Raw genomic sequence first — 23,140 nt, 5'->3', positions numbered from 1 at the left:
TGGAGTACAACAACAAAATAAAGAATTCCGCAACGGGCATCGAAACACAATGAGTAATAACATATCGGCGTAAAAGTTCCTCTTACCGTATCACACGAGTATAGAGAAAGAAAGCTTCGCGCCTCGACTCTCGCTTTTTTCAAGCCGCTCGTGGTGTTCTCTTCGCGATAGTCATTATGCGCCACACGATGGTCTCGATGCATTAGCGCGCTATTCAGTGCGTTTCATCGCCAGACGTGTTGCTGCTTCAATTAAAAAGTCTGAAAATAAGAAACGAATAATTGACGCGCGGAAGATACGCTGCCTCTTTTTGTTTTTTGTTCGCAGGTCGGAGATACTCCGAAGTTTCACTGATCGAAATTTGCATCGTTTTTTGTTTCGGCTTTCCTCGGATGTGGATCGTTATATTGTCGGATTGTTGCATCGGTTTATTGTCCGGAGCGAGGGTATCGCGTAGATATGAGTTGATTTGTTAACGATTGGACTTTCGTTTCCTCGTCGAACTTTCCAGCGTCGAAAAATGAGCTGTCCGTCGTCGATCGGTGCCTTCTTATGCGACTTTGAGAATTTCCTGATCCTTTTTGTCTCCGAATTTTTACATAATTTGCGTTCGATAACGCGCCCGCGCGCGCGCGAAACCTTGTGCAATCGTCAACAAAACCGGCGAGTTCCACTGCGTTGTCTCGTTGCGCGACCTCGAGACACACAGTCAAAAAGAAGCCGAAGACCAAAGAGAAATGCACCGCCGCCTCCGTCGCGAGGGAGTCGATGAACCATTGGCTTTCTTTTGGTGTCCGCCGGCTTTGCGAATTTCACGCTCTTTGTTTTACACAATAATTGCACGTATACATGTCCCGGCAATTAATCGCCATTATGCACTGGTTTCAGTTTCTTCTGCAAACATTTCAAAGTCACTATCAAAATGAATCTCCAGAACCAGTTCTTAAGTTGAATGCAGCTAGTTTCGTAACTGACTGCATCGTGGAATTTGTGAGAAAAAAACAATCGATTCGAAAGTCGCTATAAGAATCGACCTCTAATTGTATTATTTACCCCTCATTAAAATTCAAATCCAGCGCGGCACCTGCTTCGAGCTGAGAAAGAGCCGTGTCTCAGTCGCCACCTGTGTGCAGCAACGCATCGCGCCACGTCTGCTCCAGTCGCGGTCGTCGCACTCGCGCGCGATATTCGGCTCGCACCGAATAAAAACACTTTCACCCACCGGAGAGAGAGAAAGTGCTACGCGCCCCCCTGTCTTATATATACACGGTATAAATGGACCGTGAAGCGAGCACGCGCGAAAACTCGAGACAGTCGTGCAGCCGCCCAAGGATCCTCAAGGCCGTGTTTCTAGCCGATGGAATATTATAGGCGTGTACGAACTATAATGATTGGGATTTAATTGGGCTCTGGGACATCGCCTTTACGATCCGGTCTTCATCGGTTGGCAGATGTGGAATACATAGGAAACTACTGCTTTCTGTGTACTATACTGGAAAAAGGGCGCAGCTTTTCCGTTTGATGTTCAGTTTAATAACTCCATTTATTCAAGACGTGAAAACTACTTTCTCTAGAAATGTATTTCTTATAATACGGAACCAATAACATATTCTCTCGTTCGCTCGATGGAGGAAAAAGTCTCACGACCGACAAGCAGAGTTCAAGAGTATGGGCGCAGTCGTGTACCAGCCGGAATTTTATCAACAATAAGGCAGTTTTAAAATATCACTCCGAATGAAGAAAACGCATGCATCACTCGCGCACAAATCACGATAATCACTGGCAGTGAATCTGCATTCAAGCTCACGCTCATTTTCAGTTCAATCCGACCCAGATCACGAGGAGTAAACGACGCATTAAACGCTCTGCACTCGCGCACATCTTTCACGCCGACATTGAGAGAATCGTATATACCCGCTGCTCGTCAGCACGATTGTGCCGTTAAAATTCATCTTATCCGAGAGCTCGGACAGGGCGCTTTCGATTTTGAGAAATTTGCTCCGAAAACATCGCCGCTAATTTATTTCAATAATACACTTTTCACGGCTGCTGACTCGCGCGAGCCCAGTGAGCGAGTTACACACATGCGTTATAAGTAGGGATCGCGTGAGCGGCAATTAAAGTTCGCGTGCCGCATCTTTTCTAGGTCGAATAATAATCGGAACAACTTTTACCCCATCGCGAGCCAAAACAATGCGTCTATCCTTGACTTACACAACGCCGCGTCGAAGAACGCGAGAGTAAAACACGCGATATCGCATACGCGATCACTTTCGCCGTAATATCCATAAATTCCGCTGGAGAGCGAGTGAAGTCTCTCGAGACAATGCAGCCCGATGCAAAACGCCGTCCTGTCGGTGTACCGTATATACCGGTAAACATCTATGTGACTTTTTATCGGTCGGACGACAAGTTGAGCGTAACGGATTGTATGTTACAGGCATGCTGGATGAGGATCATAGAAAAATGAGGCGAGAGTTGTTTGTTCTTCGGCTCGGTTTTTGCTGGCCGAACTGTTTATGCATGCCATAGCTGCCGAGCTATAGGTGTCGGGAGCATAGCTAATTAAGAAATTACGCCACGCGGGAAAAGTCTTTCACTCGAGCGCTGCGACGGGGAAAAATAAATACGCTTTCGTTTTAGGACGGCTTTTTTGCGTGCGAGGACCGCTTCTTTTCGTGATCGGCTTGCGTGAAGAATTTTCTGGCCGTGTTGTATGCGTACGCTTTGTAATTTATAAGTGAAATCTGAGTGTGGTGTTTTCTCGCAGTGAGAAATTGTTATTCGAGCTATTGCTTGGATATTTGTTCGGCATACGAGTAGTATACACAGTTTTATGATAGTTCCGAAATAAAAGTACACTTATAATGCGCCTTTTATAAACTTTCATAAAACTGGACTATGAAACATCTTTTAGCGCATAAAAAGTTGGAATCATTGTACTGTTATGAGAAGACTCACTTTTAAGGATTTACGAGCCGATCGGCAATGCAGAAACCGATTTTCACAGGAGACTACCTTACCAGCAGCTTTTAAAGCCGATTTCTCTCCTGACTGGCTGTTACTACAGGTTGCTCAGCTGGTATCCTTTCGATCAGCAAGTTCGTGAAAGTACCGCAGCGCGTCAGTAGGCTCTCGATCCTTATATGGACGAGACGTCTACAACAAACTAATAGGATGGCAAATTCGTATTCGCGGCTTTTTATCCATGAAAAATACAAAAGTAAGTAAAAAGTCTAATATATTCTCCTCATAGCAAAAAAACTACTAAAAGCCCTTTCACTGAATTAAATTATTTTTTTCCACGTCGAAAAACACATTCATTATCACAATCACCAGGGACACCGGTGACAGACAGTGTCAAGTGCGTTTTACCATCACTTGGCTAAAAAAATCAGCGAATTTAATGCTCTCTCTCTCAAGACGATGTCCTTCTGTCTACAACATCGTCCCTTCGTATTTCCTTTCTACAGTACATTTCTCTACGTTTCTTTCCTTTGTCCAGACGCGCGTAATTGCATTCGCTGCAGGATGGTTTACTCGTCGCGACGACCATCCCGTACTTAAATTATAAAAGGAAGTCGCTGAGATGTTCGCTCTACGGAGATATAAGAAATGAGCGCAGGAGAGAAAAATCTTTGGCGCGGGTTATGTCTTTGAGCTGCGTGAGGTACTTTCGTACACGCAGAAGAGATTTTATTGAGGTAAGCGCGTATCACTGGGTGGTCGCAGGATGTTACCGATAAATTTTAGCGACGTGTGTAATTTGTTCGTTGGGTGAAAGTGACGACGAGGATGTCAGGTAATTATCGCTCTGTATCATACAGGTCACATGTTAGATCCAAGGTCAACGATTTCCAACCTTCGAACTCTCGAGTCGATTTTTAATCGCGATAGTAACCCACAGCAAGAATAGGCATTTAACCAGAGACTCGAGATTGAACAAGCTGCTGAACGCGTCCAATCATCGTCTGCCTTGTTAGTACAAGGTGCACATCAGAAACCCAAAGCGATGTATTGACACAGACCTGACAGACGTACTATAATACACGCTGAAGAAGATGATTAATGAACAAAGTCCCCCACACCCGCACAAAGACGCCAAAGTACTCGGTTGAAGTTACCTACACTAAATTACAAAATCCTCATGCTGAAAACCATAACGCATAAGTCAATACAGCGTTCCCCAATATCCGAGAAACAATCGATGGCGTCCCCAGCAAGGTCGGCCATCAAACAAAGCCCATAGGTATCTCCTCGTTGACAAAATCGAAGAATGAAAATGTTGCGAAAGCCGGGCATTAATACATGGCTCGCAGCAATATAACATACAGATACACACGCTCACACACACACACACGAATGCGTAATCGCGCGCGCGCAGCCGGGATACTTTCACTGGGCGTGTGCTCGCGGCCGCGCGCACAAAACTGGGCCACATTGTCGTAATGGTTCGATCCGCGTGTGTGTGAGTACGCCGCCGCTGCTGCTGGAAATTGCCGGTTATATAATACCGTGTAAACCGAGAACGAGCATAGAGGACCGAGACTTTTCGGTGGCCAGAAAGAGAATGACACGGCGTGAAATCGATCCCGCGATGATGGGGTGCAGTAGTATTAGCCGAGTTGATCAGACACGGGGATATCAGAGACAACTAGAGCTGGAGAAATCCCTTCCACACAATATATCCAGCGCGATGCATGCCCAAGTCGACTTTCTTTTCGCGATACGCTCGAAATTTCTTCCTCTCGATCGAATTACCATACGGGAGCGCAGCTGGAGATCAGCGTTCCTATACGGCTAATATACATACGCGCCGAGGAGAATTCAGATTCTTCCGTGCGGCCGGCATATAATCCAGATTGTGCAAGCAATATATCACGCGCGGCATCGCCCGGGGCATAAAGGTGTGTGGGTATAACAGCAATGCTGGAAACTAATTCTACTGTATACTGGCGCTCGACGAGCAAAAAAAAATAATAGGAACGAGGCTTGGATGTCCTTTTTCAAAAGTGCTGCTTGTGCTATGAAGGCTCGAGCGAGCAATGAATTATGATCGCATCGAGAGAGAGAGCCTGATTTACGATCTTTTAAAAGCTTGACAGCGATCATCTTTAATCGGTAGCCCATCAATTTTCAAAATTGGCCTACGCGCGAATTTTACGAGATAATTATGATTCGCGCATCGAATCGCAGTATCGCGAACCTTTTAATTTCACGACTCGACCGTGAACTATAAAAATTTCATTGTCAGTCGCGCAAGAGTCAAGTTTAAGGCGCCTAATGATGGTTATTAGATAAAGTAGCCGGGACGCAGTAGAGCGTGTAAAGTCTGCGGCTATAGAGCTAATTTGTGCGCGTATGTGTACACAAGCGACGTGAATTTCAGGCCGAAACGAGTAGTAATCGTAACCGTGCGCGGCTGCTTTTCACGGTCTACATCACAGGCTTTATTAAGGCTGATGCATGTAAGATTTCGCGTGAACGTTTGTACTTAATTATCTTTTTATATTTATGAAATACTTCATTTAAGTTAAAAAGTGGAAAAAATTTTGCGTTGTTGAATTTAATTACAAAAATTCCATCACATCTTTATTGCAGATGCTATCTCGAATACTAGACGTAGCATCGAAAGAATTGGAAAGTCGAGTGGTTCGATTTACAATATCCAATACAATATCCAAAAATGACCTGACATAATCGCACGCGTCATATTTCGTAACTGCGTTAATCCGATATCTGATTTACCCTTTATAATACTATACCCCGTTATACAACAAGCTTTTATCGAATTCCTCGGTTCGTGGAATCTCTTTTACATTATAAAACACGAAAGCTTTATTTATGTGGCATAAATTTATATGCATGGCACAAGGAAGTGGACCAAATACCGAAGCTTTAAATCGAATCTGGATAGTTCCATTAATAAGCTGTATATATTCTACGTAAAAAGTGCTCTGAATATATAATGCGGTCAACCTTCTGCAGGGAGACCAAAAAGAACGAATAAGCCGCGATGACCTTTTACGGTCAGTAAGTTTTCATGATTGTCCAAATTCAGCTTAACGAAAAGATCGATGAATTTTCAACAATATCTCACGAATAATAAGCTGGCTCCAAAGGCGTGGACGCGCGCAAAGAGTCGCAGTCGTATTTCAACGCGACAGAAGCCTGGTTCTGTTTCCAGGCGGTCGCGAATCCTTTGTCAGTGGGGAGAAAGAGAGCCTACGTGTACGACGAAAGCAAGAGGGGGAGAGAAGCGCCTGCGCGACTGCCGGGTAAAAGCGGTAATACCTCATTACCAGATTGGTATCAAGGACGACCGGTAAGCGTCCTTTTCTCACACCGCGGGCTGCTGCTCTCTTTCTCGTTCTCACTCTCACTCTCGTTCGGGCTATCCCGATTTTCGGCGGCGTAGAAAGCGCTCGACCGGTTCTTTAGGAGAAGACTTGTGTCGGTGTCAGTGTCGTGAGATTTTGTAGGCTTATCGAAGTCTGTTGCCGCCTGTGCATGGATTGATCGATATTCTCTGTTTGGCTTTATTTTCTTTAGTTTTACGATGTGTTGCGTAACAGTTGATGATTTTTCTTCTTATTTTGATCGATGACGATTCGATGCTTTTACTATAGTTCGAAACTTTATTGTCGTCGAGATCTGATGCAACTTATTTCTATCAACACTTCAACGGATTTATCTGAGATGAAAACGTTGATCTTATTCGAATATTAATTCTTACGACTAACTGATAGAATGGGTAGGAACAGATCAGCCAAAGATTTATGAGTATTAAAGCTGTGTCGGAAGTTTATTAAACATATTTACAGACTTATTTAGCCTTAGAGACAAAAATACAAGTCACTTATTTTAAAGAACGTCGTTTGCCGGTATGTATAAAGCTGATGGGTATACTGGTATCGAAGACAGTCGGAATAATTAACACTATCACATGTTCACTCGGTTGCAAACTTAGTAGTACTCGGCGTGGGATTTGTAGGCCAGGGCGGGAGCAGCATAGGTGGCTACAGCTGGGGCGGCGTGGAAGGCCTTGACAACGGGGGCAGCGTGGACGGCCTTGACTACGGGGGCGGCGTGGACGGCCTTAACGGCGACCTGAGCGGGCTCCTTGTGAACGACTGCGTTGAATCCGTTGTGGGGGTCAGCGGTGTACTCGACAACGCGGCGGGTGCCGTCGGCCTCGACAAGGGAGTAGCTGCCGCGGACGACGTCACCGTCGCGCTGCTCCTCCTGGGTCTTGGAGTCACCGGTCAGGGCGTCGTTGACATCGTAAGAGTAGCTGTACTGAGGGTTGGGGTCGTACTCGGCGTCGACGGTCTTGGTGACGACGGCCTTGGCGACTGGAGCGGCGTAGGCAACTGGAGCGGCGTATGCAACGGGAGCAGCAGCGTAGGATTTGTAAGCGACGGGGGCTGCCTGATAGGCTACTGGAGCAGCGTGCAGAGCTGGACCGGCGGAGTAGGCCACAGCCGGGGCTGCGTGGTAAGCTGGTCCTGCAGAGTAGGCGATCTGTCCAGCGCTGGCACAGGCCACGAGGGCGGCGAGAACGACGAACTGGAATTAGAGGGTCAAATTACTTTTAACAAATATATTTTATTGAATTTAAAGAGAAATAGTTCAAACAATTATTTTAAAAGCGTCTACAATTTGAAACTCGATACTTCTGACTTCTTGCGTCTGACTTACCTTAAAGGCCATTGTGGGATCGATTGTTTGAGTTGTGCCGACTGAGATGAGAAGGCTGATCGAATGATGCTGACAGTCGGGAGGCTCCGGGCTTATATACTCGATTTTTGGCCTACGCGTTCGTCACGGCCGTTGTTCCCGTTTCAAATTCGCACCGTCAAGCCGCTCACCACCACCACCCGACCTCATCCCGCAGGCGAAAATTAACCAACTCTGCTCACATAACAATGTATCTAGAATTGTTTTATTTTTAGCACAGCCGTGGGCCCAAAGTAGAAATTTTGAAACTGGATGGAACGTATACCTGTGCATGATTTAATTTAATACATATCATCGGAAATTATAATTAGAAGAAGTGATAGACGGGATTTGCAAAAATTTGAAGGTGTACGACACGTCGGACAAAAGTGTATCAAAATTTTGAGTGACCGAATTCTGGGAGGAGAAAGATCTGATTTGAAAATTCGTTTTTGCTTTTTTTAACGCACCATTGAGCGATGGCATAGAATGAACGTGCTGGATTATAATTAATTGCAAAGGGCTTGGCGGCATTTGAAAAATTGTAGAATAATTCGGTACAAATAAAAAATAATTATTTTTATTGGCACGTACTACATCGTCCCTCTTGTTATCATAACAAGGATTTTTCTTCCCGAAAATTTTTTCGTTAAATCTTGATAAGTGCATAATATGTATACCATTCTTGAAGGCTATAATTGACGCTACAAAGCCTTGTATCGCTAATAGAAAGTTATGAAGAACAAAATTGAGAAAGAAATCTCATGAGCGGTATGTTTGCACTAAAAATACAATTACTTTGACCTTAATTCAACGTGTTATGTCAAAAAATTGTATCAAAGGCTATTCAAGCATTTTCAGTAAAATTAATGAAGCTTGCATTAAAGATAGTGTTAAATATTTCAGGAATTTGAGACTCTAGCAGTTATAGTACAAGAGGCTCGGGTAGCATACGGCAGAAGGCTGGCACACTGCTATATGTAGACTCGGCGAACAGATTTTGATGAGAGCTACAGAGAAGTGGCTATGCGCCACCTATCGACGTTCGTCAGAAACTAGAGAACTAATAAGATGAGCTGTGAAGCAAAGACAAGTTCAAAACTGTTTTGCTTTGTTTTTACTATGGCTAAATAACACTACAGCTGATTTCGAACGCTTGCACACCACCATGGTAGAGCATCTTTTATCCGTGCAAGACGTTTTTCTGCAAAATGACAGATTTATTGTTTTTTCTGAACTCTGCATTTAAATTACAGAAATGCGTAAACGGAGGATAAGTTGAAGGAGCATTCGTATAAATAAATTAATGATGAAATGTGATATTTATGGTAAAAATTTGTTTGATTTATTTACAAAAATAATTTATACAGGCTAGCCTTAGGTACAAATAGCTTACTTTAAGAATGTAAAAGGTGCATGGATGTAAATCGTAGCGAAATAATCATTGTGCGAAGAAGAGAAGACATTTTTTCTAAAGCTCTCATAATAAATACTACATTCCTAAATTCTTGAGTCGGTAACTTAGTAGTATTCGCCGTGAGATTTGTAGGCGAGGGCTGGCTCGGCGTAGGCAGCAACAGCAGGAGCAGCGTGGACTGCGGTCTTGACGGCAACGGGAGCGGCGTGTATACCGGCTTCTTTGCGGACGACGGCGTTGAATCCGCTGTGGGCATCGGCAGTGTACTCGACAATACGGCGAGTACCGTCGGCCTCGAGGAGGGAGTAGCTACCGCGAACGGCGTCACCATCGCGCTGCTCTTCCTGGGTCTTGGAGTCTCCGGTGATGGCGTCGTGAACGTCGTAGGAGTATCTGTACTGGGGATGGGGGTCGTAGGAGTCCTCGGCAATGACAGCCTTGGCCACTGGGGCAGCGATCGCCACGGGGGCAGCGTGGGCCTCGTAAGCGATGGGTGCAGCGTGAGACTCGTACGCCAGAGGGGCATCGTATCCAGCAGAGTATGCCACTGGTGCAGCCGGGATAGCTCCAGCGCTGGCGCAGGCCACGAAGGCGGCGAAGACGACAAACTGTGGGAAGAGGAACGAAAAATTAAAAATTGTAATCAATTTTTTTATTTTTGCAGAGCTCAAACGACGTATTAGCCGCTACTCACCTTAAAGGCCATTTTGAGGGATTGTTTGCTCCAGTTGACTTGACTGAAATTCGAAGGCGATCGAATGGTACCAAAGCTTGGGAGGCTCCGAGCTTATATACTCGAGATTTTTCGCCGGCCATGGTCATTCCCGAAATTTGCGCACCGTCTCCGACCATTCTCCTCCCGTTTACCCGCAAACTCAAAATCGGTTACTTCTGGTCACATGATAGTGCATTCGAATGAACTTTTCAACAGATGTTGCACTGCACAAGTACACGTCCTTAGAATCAAGTTTTCATTGATAACCTTCGGCCTATTCACACGAACAGTCCAGATAGTACTAGCAAAATAATGAATCGCTTTACTATAATGATTAGTGTTTTACTAAATTTCGTGCAGCTGATTTGAATCTCAGAATGATAAGAAAACTAGAACAAAATCGTCACATGCGCATACAAATGTAATGTGAAATTATGCTTAGTCGACATACAAATCAGCTGAAACAATCTTATACGATTTCTTTGTTGATTGAAACTCTTTTCCTTGAAGTGCATAGTTCACTGGTCTTGAACTCTCTTAAGATAAAAAGAATTGTTTTTATAATTTCTAAGACACTATGTAATTAATATGTACGTGCTTAAAAATATTAATAAAAGAAAACATAAATTAATAGTATTGAAACGTAGATCATCGGATTGTTTAACTCAAAATTTATTTCATAAAAACACGTATTGTCAGCTGTTCAACAAAAGTTCGAAAAATGCAGTCCTTTCACATTTTTTCAGACCACCTGATAGAGTGCATGCACTCGAATGCATGCAGTCGAAGGTCAAGGTTTGTCTTTGAGACTGATATTATTAGTAGAAAGTACAGAATCGGCAAAAGAAAACCTTCGTAAAATAGGAAAATATCGAGACATTTTGGTACATTCCAAAATTAACTACAAAACTGGAGTTTGAGCATTCCAAAATTAAAATTTCTCCATCCAGGCCATCCAGGGTTTGATACATTGTGACCCAAGCATGGGCGTAAAGAGAAAATACGATATACGCTCCATAAGTTTTGAAGTGTGGAGCGTCAGTGACATATAGATTTCAAATTTATATTTTGAGACTATTCGATGCCTGTACGTTTTCCGTACAGAGCAAGTGCTTAAAAAATTCATAAATTTATATCTCTTGAGTTTTTCTATTGTTTTCATAAGTGAAATTTTACCAGAGTAAATTCTCAAACTATTAAATATTTATAGATACTTAACAAGGAACAAGTATCTAATAAAATTTTAAGTCAATTTTGTAATACAATAAGACAGGGTTAGAGTGATTGAATAGATCATGATTTAAATATGGGAACTATGAAAAGAATTTTATTCGATATATTTACAAACTTATTTCACAGGCCTATACCTAGGGTACGCAAATACAAATAGCCTTGTTATAACAAGATCGTCGTTCGTGTGCATAGTGGAGAAACAGCAGGAAGCAATAAATTTACATATAGTCAGACTGTTGGTGCAGGTAGGCTGCAAAAATAATACATATCACAAGCCTAAACATTGTCAGAGACTTATTTAGTAGTAGGCGCCGTGGGACTTGTAGGCCAGGGCGGGGGCAGCATAGGTGGCTACAGCTGGGGCGGCGTGGAAGGCCTTGACAATGGGGGCAGCGTGGACGGCCTTGACTACGGGGGCGGCGTGGACGGCCTTGACGGCGACCTGAGCGGGCTCCTTGTGGACGACGGCGTTGAATCCGTTGTGGGGGTCGGCGGTGTACTCGACAACACGACGGGTGCCGTCGGCCTCGACGAGGGAGTAGCTGCCGCGGACGACGTCACCGTCGCGCTGCTCCTCCTGGGTCTTGGAGTCACCGGTCAGGGCGTCGTTGACATCGTAAGAGTAGCTGTACTGAGGGTTGGGGTCGTACTCGGCGTCGACGGTCTTGGTGACGACGGCCTTGGCGACTGGGGCTGCGTAGGCAACGGGAGCAGCCGCGACGGTCTTGTAGGCAACGGGCGCTGCGGCGTAGGATTTGTAGGCGATGGGAGCGGCGGCGTAGGATTTGTAGGCGATGGGGGCGGCGTGTGCCTCGTAAGCCACTGGAGCAGCGTGCAAAGCTGGGCCAGCAGAGTAGGCGACGGCTGGTCCGGCAGAGTAGGCGATCTGTCCAGCGCTGGCGCAGGCCACGAGGGCGGCGAGGACGACGAACTGCAAGGGTGAAAATTGACGTTAGATATAATTTTTTTACAGAGCACTCGAGAGAGAGCGTGTACCGAGTTAAAAAGTTACCTTGAAGGCCATTGTGTAGGATTAGCGAGATCGCTGGGATCGATCGGACTGTGAAGCGGAGGCTGATCGAGTGATGCCGAAACTCGAAGGAACCCCGGCTTATATACTCAACTTTAGGCCAGAGGACGCTCCCGTGTCTCAAATGGCGCGCCTCCCTCCCATCGTATAGCCCGCCTTCGCGACCATCCCGCAGGCGACGAGTAACCCCCGGGACCCTCGCCAATTCTTTCCTTCTTTCTTTCGGTGTCGCAATACGGCTCGCGGGGATACACACGCCCTACATTTTTCGCCGGGCTTCTCGCGTGCGCTACTGATGGGGCCGGCTGATTCACTTTTACTGACGATGGTCAGCGCATACAATACGCCCAATAAACTTTGTTACGTCACCTTTCTCTTTAGCTCCTTTATTTCTCTCACGAGAAGAGCAGCGCCGCAGATGCAGCTGCCTCGCGCTCATTTTTTTGCGCCTCTTTTTGCCACTCGCTGTGCTCTCGAAGGCGGACACCGCGTCGGCTGTGTAAATTGATAGTTAGACGACGTAATTATTGCAACCGGAGGGAGCCGTGGGATGAAAACGAAAGCTTGTGTTGATTTAGGCACGGACTATTCACCGGCGGAGCGTCTCGTAACCGAGAGAAATTGATCGATTATATAGTTATGCCTGGTCTGATTATCTCGAACCGGTAGCGCGTCGTCAATGTGGATCTAGAGCTAAGAATACTTTTTCATAATATGCCTGGCACCTATGAATGATAAATCTCCTCATTAAATATGTATTTATTGCGAGAACGCTATTATAATATTTTCTATCTCGGCTCTATTAATATTAGCGATATTTATATTACGGCGTCCTTGGAGTGCTTCGATTTTATTCTAGTTCGATGGACCGCGAATTTTCGAAGTTAGAAAAAAAATAGTGGAAGTTTTCGGAATCGAACGAAAAGAAATATAATTTCTTCTGAAATTCATGCTAAATCGACAAAAGCTTATCTCTTGTATCGCGCATTCGCAACGCTGTCCGTACAAAGGAACTGATCCATTATTCTCGGACGAGACAATCGGCAACTGCACAAGGCCCTCGATAGGCGCAAATTTGTCAGGAGTGCAGACAGACCACACAATACTAGCCAGTCATCCTGATTAATTACCCCGCATTAAGCCACGTACAAATCGCGGGCCCTCGAACTCAAAGGTCGCGCGTGAGAAGACCGCAGCGCAAGCGTAACCGTGTCGAAATCTACCTATCGAGGGAAAGAGTGAGAGAAAGAGCGATGGAAGGCCCTGGATCCTTAGTATCTCGCTGACCCGATCTTCCGCTCGCGCGCGGCGAGAGAGCCGCGAAACACCTTGTCACTCTACGAGCTGACGTATTATTTCGCCTTTCTTCTAAGATGAAATTTCGATGGCTCTCGTGAAACTAGACCAGCGATTTGATCGAGCGGCGACAACGAGCGATGCGATTATGCGAGATTTGGCCACATGTGTGAGCGGCCAGAGGTGGGACAAGTTATTCGTGAAAGAAGTGAATCTGAAAGGCGTGGCGCTAATCATTTAGACAACTGCGCTTCCCTGATCTAGTATATAAGGACGCCTGGGTTCTAGCATCGACATCAGTTTCAGCTGAGAACTCATCAAACAAGCAGCTCAGACATGGCATTCAGAGTAAGTTTGTGCAAAGATTCAATTCTGACTAGAGTCATTTTGCGAGTAATTTTTCAAAAGACACTCTTAGTTAGCTCCGATAATTTGACCAACTAATTATCGTTTTCAGTTCCTCGCCCTCGCCGCCTTCGTGGCTTGCGCTAACGCCGGTGCCATCCACCAGTCGGTGGCTCAAGTCGCCGCGGCTCCAGTCCTCTACTCCGCCCCGGTTGCCAAGACCGTCGTCACCAAGACCGTCGACGCCGAGTACGACCCCCATCCTCAGTACTCGTACTCCTACGATGTCCAGGACCAGCTTACCGGTGACTCCAAGAGCCAAGAAGAGCAGCGCGACGGTGACTCCGTCCGTGGCAGCTACTCCCTCCTCGAGTCCGACGGCACCCGCCGCACGGTTCACTACACCGCCGACGACGTCAACGGATTCAACGCCGTCGTCGAGAAGGAGCCCGCCACCGTTGCCGTCAAGACCGTTGCTGCTGCCCCAGTCGTCAAGACCGTCGCCGCCGCCCCCGTTGTCAAGACTGTTGCTGCCGCTCCCGTCGTCAAGACCGTGCACGCTGCCCCAGCTGTCCACACCACCTACACTGCTGCTGCCCCAGCCCTAACTTACTCTGCTGCCCCAGCTGTCCACACCACCTACGCCGCCGCTGCCCCAGCTCTGACCTACGCTGCTGCCGCCCCAGCTGTCCACACCACCTACGCTGCTGCCGCCCCAGTAGTCAAGACCTACGCTGCCGCTGCCCCAGCTGTCCACACCACCTACGCTGCTGCCGCCCCAGTAGTCAAGACCTACGCTGCTGCCCCAGCTTACACCGCCTACTCGGCCCCAGCCTACACCCAGACCTACGCCGCTCCCGCCGTGCACTCTTACGCCCAGACCTACGCTGCTCCGGCCGTCCACTCCTACGCCCAGACCTACTCCTCCCCGGTCGTCACTAAGTACGCAGCTGCCCCAGCCGTCCACGCCACCTACGCCGCTGCCCCAGCAGTCCACGCCACCTACGCCGCTGCCCCAGCCGTCCACGCCACCTACGCCGCTGCCCCAGCCGTCCACGCCACCTACGCTGCTGCCCCAGCCATCACCCACACTGCCTACGCAGCCCCCGCTGCCCACTACACCAGCTCCTGGTAAACAGCCGCTGAGGCATTAGCGGCTGTCGAACAGAGGACATCCCATCGCCAGAATCAGCTTCTTACTACCCGGTTCGTGGGTAGAGAGCAACGCTGATTGCCTGCGACAAGACGGCCGCTCCACATCGTCAATTAGTCACTTCGATGTAATTCATTTGATTTTTTTATCTATGTCTCGACGACTCGCGGATCGACAGCCTCATTGTTGTGATGAGTTCAATGTTCACTTTGTTTTTCACAGTATACGCTGTACGATGCCAACAGTCATGTTGTTTCTGTTAATAAATGTTAACATTCATTTGCCATAAAATTTGAACATTTTTAATTATTCTTCCGTCCCATTCTAGCGCGCACCTCGGCAGTACAAATATTCAGTACAAGGAATTCAATTAAGCCAATACTAAAATAATCTCCCAGACCTTGAGCACGCATCAGACGATCATATCTGTAGTCCAAAAACCGTGACGTGCAACGGCTCGCAGACCCGTGGATTAAGACACTCGCGAGTCCTCACCTATGCGCGGGCCTAATTGAAAACGGACCTTTCACTTTTGAAAACAAAATCACCGGCCCGAAAATGTAGACCCGCGTCTAGAAAAAAAAAACAATGCGTCTGAATATTACTTGGCACCGAGAGCCTGGGGGCCCGGTAGCCGCAGTATAGCCTAATTTCGGTACGTAGACACACGCACCTATCAAAAAAAAACTGTCGAAACCACGTATGCTCGACTCGCGCATGCAGATAAAGATCGTAGACGCAGCGAGCGATTGCGCAAAAACAAAACAACACGAAATTCGTGGCCGATCTCGTTCTGGTATATCTATATCCTATCGGACGTGGCGTAACATGCAGCTTTGGATTTCGAAGCTGTCAGATCATTTTAACGGGGTATAAGCGAGAATAATGAGTTGTACACGTGAAATGGGAGATGGAACCGGAGAGAAAGAGAAATTTCGATGGTCGGGGAAGCGAGGTGAGAGTTAGGATATATCCACTGGAGATTAGGGGGATTAGGACCAGTCGAGAAGGTTTCGTGAAGCGAGCATCATGTCTTCGGTGAGACGCGCTAGTTCAAGCCATATTATTAACAAAATCATCATTTAAGCTTAAGTTAACCAAAATTTGCTTCGACTATTTTCCTGTAGGTAAACCAGTATTTAGCCTTCTTCCTCGTCACGTTGGCCCTCGTGGGCCGATCATCTTGCGGTACAGCCTTTTCCCACGTCTTTCAATCGACGCCGGACTACACGATATCCCACAAGCATTTCCACGATCACGCTGCCCTGGCGGAGCCCTTCCTCCTGTCGAAAACTCAACCGGAGCCTTCGTCGCCGTACTCGACTCTAACTGCTGCGAACAATGAGGGACTCGGACCGTTGTACGTAAATCAACCTGAATATTACTCGGCCCAGGAAGAGCCCCGAGCTACAGTTCAGGTGGAGAAGCAGAAACAGGACGACCTTCCACCGGGATACACGTCCCTCCCGGCGATGATCAACATACCACCGGGCTACCAGCTGTTTCGTAGAAATCCCCAGTACTATCGATAGATGATCGTGAAAGTTGCACAATGCGTGTATGGATGTGGGTGACAACATCGTCTTTTGTACATAGAAGCGTTGGTGGAGCGAGAAGTTCGTACTGTATACTTAACTTTTTGAGGTACAAATTAATGATTATGAAAAGGTAGCTTTTAAAAATTGTAAATTACTTTTTATTTAATAATAACTCAGACGTTTATACTTAAACTGCCAACCTACTTTTTATCCATCAGATTAATGACCGGTGCGAAACGCGTTTCTGGACCGTAATAAAATTTGTATTCTCTCGGAAAAAGCGCGATTGTTATAATGATTCATCCGCGAATATTAAGTGTTAGATTCGTCTGGCCGGTTGAACTTGAAATGTTGATCGCTGACCCACTTTCCCGCGCAACCTTTGATCGCGACTCAATTGCAGAAACCTCAAAAACAAGCGAATGTTTTGGTTGTAAAAAACCAGTTTTCATTTTATCTCGCCACGCGTCTCTCCTCGCGTCCTACCAAGGTCGCCCATATCAGACGCGTCTATCCTTCGGCAATTAACCAATGCTCCCACATACTTTCCTCCTATCCGCTAATTAAATTATTGCCAAATACCTTGAGCTAACGCCACAATCGCTCTTTCGACCATCATCATCAGGTCACTATACTCGTGCAAAGTATAATTCGCGAACCGGTCGAGTCTCTCGCTGGACCCGATCTGCGGACGAAGGTCTCGGCGGCGGTTGCGCAACGCAGCCTTCAAAATTTCCTCGGTGGGAAGAAGGCGTCCGATCTTTTTGCGAGGATGCGGTATAAAGATAGCCGCTCGGACGGTCTGGCCGACATTTGCCAATTGTCCAGCGAAGCGAAGAGCAGGTACATGCAGTGGTCCATTGTCGTTGCGTGGCGTGTAATGCGAGATTTATCGCGTCCGCGAGAGAAATGGCTTCGCGATAGATTTCGCTTTCGTAATAGATGGGAGATCGAGAAGACGTAAGCTTTTGCTCTTGCTATCTGTGAGATTATCTTTTATTTGTTATACATACGTGTGTTTTGTAATTACATTTTCTGATACATCGTGTAGTTAGATTATGAAATATAGTATAATATGATTGTGTAGTTTCACTAGTGACAGGCGTCTGTGCACAACAGTCTGTTACTACTGATATACGAAGCCGAGCACCGGGTTCGCTTTCTTCTAAGCGTATTTTCCCCTTTTATCGAGCACTATATCGCATAAAAAAGTCGAATCTCAAAATTTAAGTGCAAAAAAAAAGATTGAAAACGAACCTGGACTCGGCGAGGAAACCATGTACCGTCTTACGCGTTCACGGCGAGAGTTTTCAGAACAAGGAGAATAATTAAGATGAAATCAAAAAGCAATTTCGTAACAGAAACGCGAAATTAAATATCAATTTTAGCGAAGAAAAGCGAAACCTCTCGTCGGGAACCTCTAGTGCTGGTAGGCGTAACCGAAGCGGGCATTAGGAGCCAGCGCGTAGCCATAGCGACCGATGGGGAGGTGCTTCTGGGGTGGCAGGGCTGGCTGCAGGGGCGCAACCACCGGCGCAGGCGCAGGGACCACAGCTGGAGCCAGTCCGTAATTCGGGGCGAAGATGGATCCGCCATAGGGGTTGAAAGGTGCGAAGCCGTAGGAACGAGGAGGCTGACGGGACACCGAGACGAAGGTGCTCGATGGTGGAACTGCTGCTACTGTAGAATAATAATATGCGGCCTTACATACGAGCTTTCGAAGATCAGGAATAATTAAAATCTCGTTACCTGGAACAGCTCTGTGGTATCCGTAAGGCAGACCTTCGCCATAAGTCAGGCCCACGGGAACAGGTCCCAGAGGATGCGCCGGCACGGGTACCTTGGGCACGACTGGTCCCATCGGTCCCACAGGGCCAGTCGGCGGAGCGACTCCCGGCTCCTTGCGAACGACAGCGTTGAATCCGTTCACGGAGTCGGCCACATAATCGACGATGCGTCGGCTGCCGTCCGACTCGATGAAGCTGTAACCGCCGCGAACCACATCGCCGTCGCGCTCCTCGTGCTGGCTCTTCGAGTCGCCAGTCACGGCGTCCTGCACGTCGTACACGTAGCTGTACTGGGGGTGAGCGTCATCGTTCGGATGCTCCAGAGGCTTCACACCCGCCGCTATCGGGACCACTGTCTCCACCGGAGCCAGAGGGTTGAGCAGCACCGGGGGCTGCTTTACCAGGAGCGCGCTGGACGAGGCCAGAAGCGCGGTCAGGGTTGTCAAAGTTTTCTAGGGATGAACGGTTAATATCGTATGTAAAAGGCTATGTTTGAGGAAAAAAAAACAACGATCAGAGCCAGCATACCAAGAACGCCATGGTAGCAGTCGAAGATCTCGCGACTCTCTTCTAATCCGCGCACAGAAGCTGTCTAATCCTCGCAAAAGCCCAGGTCCCGGTTATATAGCTCGAAGGAGCCCACTTATCGCGCACACGCCCCCTGGCATCGATCATTGCATTTTTATCCGGCGTATAACTGCAGGCTACCGCGGCTCTCTAAGATATACGCGACAGCTGCTCGTCTATACGCTATAGTACACGCGGCGCACCGACAACGCTCGTAATCCTTTCAGAGGACTTTCCTGCGCGCACTTGATGGAGCTGTGTGCTCCGAGACAAAGATCGTGGCGGAGAAAAAAAAAGCGACACAGGTATTTCATAATGCGCGAGCGAGTGTGCGTGGCTTAGATTTAGGGCGCGGGAGCTGAGGGAAAATTCGCGACTCGCTCCTCCGCGGAATGTTTCGTCGGTTCGAGAGAGGTATTTTAATTAATCGATGACACGATCCTCGCACAGGATCATTTTTTGCTTCTTCTCGCGCGAGACGCGAACTAAAGTGCATCCGTTGCGTCAACGAGGTCTTTTGCAAAAGCTCCGAGCGCCGCCGCGTAAAAAATAATTGCCGCCGCGCTGACATCATTTCTCGCGTGTAACTGAAAATTACTAGAGTAAACGGGAAAACGTCGCGGGGCGATCAACGAATTTGATTAAGGCGTTTATCCGTCAAGGAAAAAGCACTAATCGCTGAGCAATTAACCATCGCACGTGTGTGCGCGATTTTTCCTATGCAGCAGCTAGAGACATAAAGGCCAGGCTTCCGCGTTTAATTCTGTCTCCTCTGTGCTCCAGGGCTATTGTGACACTGCGCTAGCTCTTCTGGCTTCTGTGCGACGTATCGAGAATAAACTTTACGCCCGTCTTTTCCATTCGAAAAGTTATATCGGGTTATACGAAAAAAACAATAACGAGTAATCAGCAGGCAATGAATCACTGCCCGACTTGGTAAACTAGGAAATTAATAGCGATAGCTCGAGAGAGAAAAACCGATAGAGACAACAGCGCGATAGTTACATTCAGCCGGGAGCGACACCTGGAATTGACTTTCCAAATGCAGCGATTCGCGCGTATAGACATTGCTGCCGCGGCGTGAATTATGGGACCTTTTAACCAAGGGTCGAGAATTGCGAAACCATTCATAAGGGAGGAGGCGGCCCTTGTCGTTACAGTTCAGTGGATCGACAGAAAAGAAGAATCAGAAACAAGGATGACACACTGAAGATAATCGACAAACAGGTGAACGTCCTCCGCGCAGCGGAGAAGAGCAACGGCGCAACGGGTGACGCAACGTTCGCACACCTATACGGTAGTCTACACGTACAGACGAGAGAGGAACGAGGAAGAGAAGGAGGAAGCGTCTGAAGAAGATGCAGAGCTGCCCGCGGGGACGGCTGCGGTTCACGGTCAAGGCTGCGGCACATCTTCTCGCGCTGAATCACCGCGAGACGCTTTACGAGCCATCCGATGGAGATTCATCGCGCCGTCGATGTTGCGTAATCGCGAGCGAGAGGTGCGATGAACCCGCCGGCGCTGAGGAAGATTAGCGGTTTGTTTACGTAGCGGTATTCGTGGATCTGATGTCTGGAATGAATCTCATGAATTACTGAGTAAATTCAATAAAACTAGAGCATGACTTCATTCACTTCGCTTTTATACTCCGTACGCTTTGAATGGAAGCTCATTCGATTCCCGAAACACAAAAGATTCGCTTTCGCGCAATACACTCCGATGACGAATTCGTCACCACAGCGATGAATCGGAAGACAATTTCTATCCCTATAATCGATCCGAGACGATTTCAACGGTATAGCCCGGCGCTACTTTCATTGTCGCGCAATAGTGCGCGGATAGCGAGACAGGACGTGAAAGTGCTTCGCTCTCTCATGAATATTAACGGCCGCATGCTCGGCTCTCCTTTTATCATTATTTACGCGCGCGCTTTTTTTGACACCTTAATAAGCGATTTTATCGCGCGCCTCTCGTGATTAGGTTGTGTTCTCTGGTCTACGCATATGCAAACACATATAGATCAATTCATCTTCTCTCCGCAGACAATTTGCATGGCATTGCGCTGCGCTCGTTGAAGTGCAAAATGCTCACAACAACGGTATTCTTTTTTCATGCAAATCGAAAAGCTCGCGTATTTCGGGTCAGGATTATGAAAAAAGAGCGTCGATTTCGCTATCGTCGAACAAAGTCTAACGACTCATAGAAATTCAAAGCTCGACGATGCTCGCGATTAAAACACACGGTTTCGCCATAGCGATCCTCATTAACCAACGGCAGCTTTCCTGCGCAGCCGAGGCGCGAAAAGCGGCGAATATCGCGTTAATAGGTCATCGAGGCGCATCGCATTCGGTATTCCACGAGGGTTTTCCGCGCGGAGACATGACGGAAGCGCTACACTTACGCGAGAGCGCCCAAAAGGAGCTTACGCAACGCGAAGGTGAAAGCACCGCACTGCGCGGCTTATGTTAGGAAAAATATTGTCCGCAGGAATAGACGGATTGACGCGGGTCGACGCGCCTTTTTCTTTCGCCGCAGCGGCGAGCTTATCAATGCAATGCTGAGCCGCGACTCTTATCCAATGTGAGGTGCGAGCGCTTTTTGGAAAGTTTCTCCCGATTTGAAGCAGGAAGCGCGCGGTGAAATCGAGCGACCCTTATCAGCGCGCGTATATGCATGTATCCCCGAATTAAAGCCCGAAGAAATTCGCATCATGCGCGCGGCTGCAGGCTCGAGCAGCGAAAAGTCGGCCACTTTCATCGCTGCTATACATACGGATTTCGGAAGAAGAGGCGCGGAGAGCCAGGCACGTCGGGCGAAACTTTTCCAGGCCATCGGGCTTACGCGCGTGTATGTCGCGACCCGATCACGTACGTGCACCAGAAGTAATGGCCGGCTCGTCGCTGGCTCGCTTTCCTATAAATACCCGGCCGAGCTATCATCCGGACATCAGTCTCACCTCCGAGTCCGACTCTTCTTCTTCGCACCACCTCCACCTCGTTGACGCCCAAGCAAGACGAAAATGGCCGCCAAGGTGATCTCTTTTTCCCTCTAATTCGCGGCTTCGATCTCGCTGTGATAGTGACGTTGTGTGACATATTGTGATATACAGTTTTTCGCGAAAGAGTGCTCTTAATAAAATCAGTGATTTAAAAAAAAAATAAAGGAAACTCGGCCACTCATACACGCATATCGTTTCTCTTTCAGATCATCCTCGCCATCGCCGCAACGCTCGCCCTGGCCCAAGCCGGCATCGTCCCCGCGGGCGCACCTCTGGCCCTGGCACCTGCTCCAGTCCACCTGGCGAAGCTCGACGAGTACGACCCCCATCCCCAGTACTCGTACGCCTACGACGTCCAGGACTCGCTGACGGGTGACTCGAAGGCCCAGTACGAGACCCGCAACGGAGACGTCGTCAGCGGCAGCTACTCGCTCATCGAGGCCGACGGCACCCGCCGCGTCGTCGAGTACACCGCCGACCCCATCAACGGATTCAACGCCGTCGTCCACAGGGAGCCGGCCGTCCTCAAGGCAGCCGTACCCGCGGCGGTGCCCGTCCCGGCCGCCATCAAGGTCGCGCACCCCTTCGGCTTCCACCACTGATCACGACGAGGGATGCAATCGATATATTATATGTATTAGATCTAGCGTTGTAGTTATGCCCGATGCCCCAATGTTTGTAGCAGCCTAGTCCCCTAGTCAGACGAGAGGTGTGCGCCATGTGTGTATATATATACCCGTATTTTATATGCTATATTGTATATGCGCGAGGATTATGTTAATGTGCACTCGCGAGGGCGGCGTTGCGCGCGCGTAGGTTTGCGGCGCTGACTGCCTGTCGACGAATGTAACCACTGTGTAATCAATTATTAAATTTTTATACGAATCATACACCGTTTTTCTGCTTGGCTTTCCTTTACCCGATTTCCCAATTTCTATACAATTCATTTTCTCAATTAGTTTCAAGTTTTTCCAATTTTAAAGCAACGTCGATATCTCTTATAATCAATTTCATGAAAATTTATTCGTGACCTTAAGACAATATTTTTTTTTTTTGTTTTGTTTATAACACACATAAAACTTTTCAGCTTCGAAATCAAAACAGCGCAGCGAATCTTAAAGGGACGCAGTCGCAGCCAGCCAGTCAGTCAGTCGAACGAGCAGCGCATCGCATATAAACAAAGAGTCCGTGGCCAAAAAGGCCAGACGACCACATAAATAAAAGCATCGCCAATCCGAGCCAAAAATTACCACACCGCGGCTCTCGTGTGTGTTAAGCGTCTAGCGCCATAATCGTGCGGAGCATTTTGCCCGAGCGTTCGGCGAAACTTGACGCAAGACTC

General features: G+C 47.7%; 7 protein-coding genes across 10 annotated transcripts; 3 read left to right on the top strand and 4 right to left on the bottom strand.

Annotated features, from left to right (window-relative positions):
- Positions 1–6,776: 6,776 nt before the first annotated feature.
- Positions 6,777–7,752, bottom strand: CPR15 (cuticular protein RR-2 family member 15). The gene is made up of 2 exons (NM_001172806.1): positions 7,702–7,752; positions 6,777–7,569 (listed from the first exon to the last, which is right to left on the bottom strand). Exons 1-2 carry the CDS (start codon positions 7,711–7,713, stop codon positions 6,967–6,969), a joined length of 615 nt encoding a protein of 204 aa, NP_001166277.1. The 5' UTR covers positions 7,714–7,752; the 3' UTR covers positions 6,777–6,966.
- Positions 7,753–9,041: 1,289 nt separating this feature from the next.
- CPR14 (cuticular protein RR-2 family member 14) lies at positions 9,042–9,884 on the bottom strand (the record flags this gene model as incomplete). Its single annotated transcript, NM_001172805.1, is given in 2 exon segments — positions 9,042–9,744; positions 9,831–9,884. Coding segments are annotated over 2 exon segments (516 nt in total). The 5' UTR covers positions 9,843–9,884.
- A 1,266-nt stretch (positions 9,885–11,150) lies between these two features.
- CPR13 (cuticular protein RR-2 family member 13) lies at positions 11,151–12,157 on the bottom strand. Of its 4 annotated transcripts, none has more exons than XM_032600008.1 (3): positions 12,097–12,108; positions 11,848–12,015; positions 11,155–11,763 (listed from the first exon to the last, which is right to left on the bottom strand). In XM_032600008.1, the coding sequence occupies exons 1-3, from the start codon at positions 12,106–12,108 to the stop codon at positions 11,383–11,385; spliced, it is 561 nt and encodes a 186-aa protein (XP_032455899.1). In that variant the 3' UTR covers positions 11,155–11,382. The 4 variants fall into 4 exon arrangements, with proteins under 4 accessions (NP_001153407.1, XP_032455899.1, XP_032455898.1 ...); XM_032600007.1 differs by having other exon boundaries at positions 11,155–11,895; positions 11,947–12,015; XM_032600009.1 differs by having other exon boundaries at positions 11,155–11,857; positions 11,972–12,015.
- A 1,589-nt stretch (positions 12,158–13,746) lies between these two features.
- Positions 13,747–14,890, top strand: LOC100122705 (cuticular protein RR-2 family member 12). Its single transcript, XM_001606261.1, has 2 exons — positions 13,747–13,758; positions 13,868–14,890. Exons 1-2 carry the CDS (start codon positions 13,747–13,749, stop codon positions 14,888–14,890), a joined length of 1,035 nt encoding a protein of 344 aa, XP_001606311.1.
- Positions 14,891–15,857: 967 nt separating this feature from the next.
- Positions 15,858–16,509, top strand: LOC103315340. The gene is made up of 2 exons (XM_008203772.2): positions 15,858–15,946; positions 16,036–16,509. Exons 1-2 carry the CDS (start codon positions 15,938–15,940, stop codon positions 16,438–16,440), a joined length of 414 nt encoding a protein of 137 aa, XP_008201994.1. The 5' UTR covers positions 15,858–15,937; the 3' UTR covers positions 16,441–16,509.
- A 903-nt stretch (positions 16,510–17,412) lies between these two features.
- Positions 17,413–20,282, bottom strand: LOC100679435 (cuticle protein 19.8). Its single transcript, XM_031932403.2, has 3 exons — positions 18,762–20,282; positions 18,196–18,685; positions 17,413–18,126 (listed from the first exon to the last, which is right to left on the bottom strand). Exons 1-3 carry the CDS (start codon positions 18,771–18,773, stop codon positions 17,867–17,869), a joined length of 762 nt encoding a protein of 253 aa, XP_031788263.1. The 5' UTR covers positions 18,774–20,282; the 3' UTR covers positions 17,413–17,866.
- A 1,482-nt stretch (positions 20,283–21,764) lies between these two features.
- CPR10 (cuticular protein RR-2 family member 10) lies at positions 21,765–22,687 on the top strand. The gene is made up of 2 exons (NM_001172801.1): positions 21,765–21,831; positions 22,005–22,687. Exons 1-2 carry the CDS (start codon positions 21,820–21,822, stop codon positions 22,398–22,400), a joined length of 408 nt encoding a protein of 135 aa, NP_001166272.1. The 5' UTR covers positions 21,765–21,819; the 3' UTR covers positions 22,401–22,687.
- Positions 22,688–23,140: the final 453 nt, after the last annotated feature.

Source organism: Nasonia vitripennis, chromosome 5 (assembly GCF_009193385.2).
Source record: "Nasonia vitripennis strain AsymCx chromosome 5, Nvit_psr_1.1, whole genome shotgun sequence".
Lineage (NCBI taxonomy): Eukaryota > Metazoa > Arthropoda > Insecta > Hymenoptera > Pteromalidae > Nasonia > Nasonia vitripennis.
This window is presented reverse-complemented; position numbering and strand designations above follow the sequence as displayed.

Bases quoted from the DNA above. Each gene is read 5' to 3' on its own strand.
- LOC100679435 (XM_031932403.2), bottom strand. The intron at 18,127-18,195 runs GTAACGAGATTT...ATTATTCTACAG, and splicing joins ATACCACAGAGCTGTTCCAG to TAGCAGCAGTTCCACCATCG.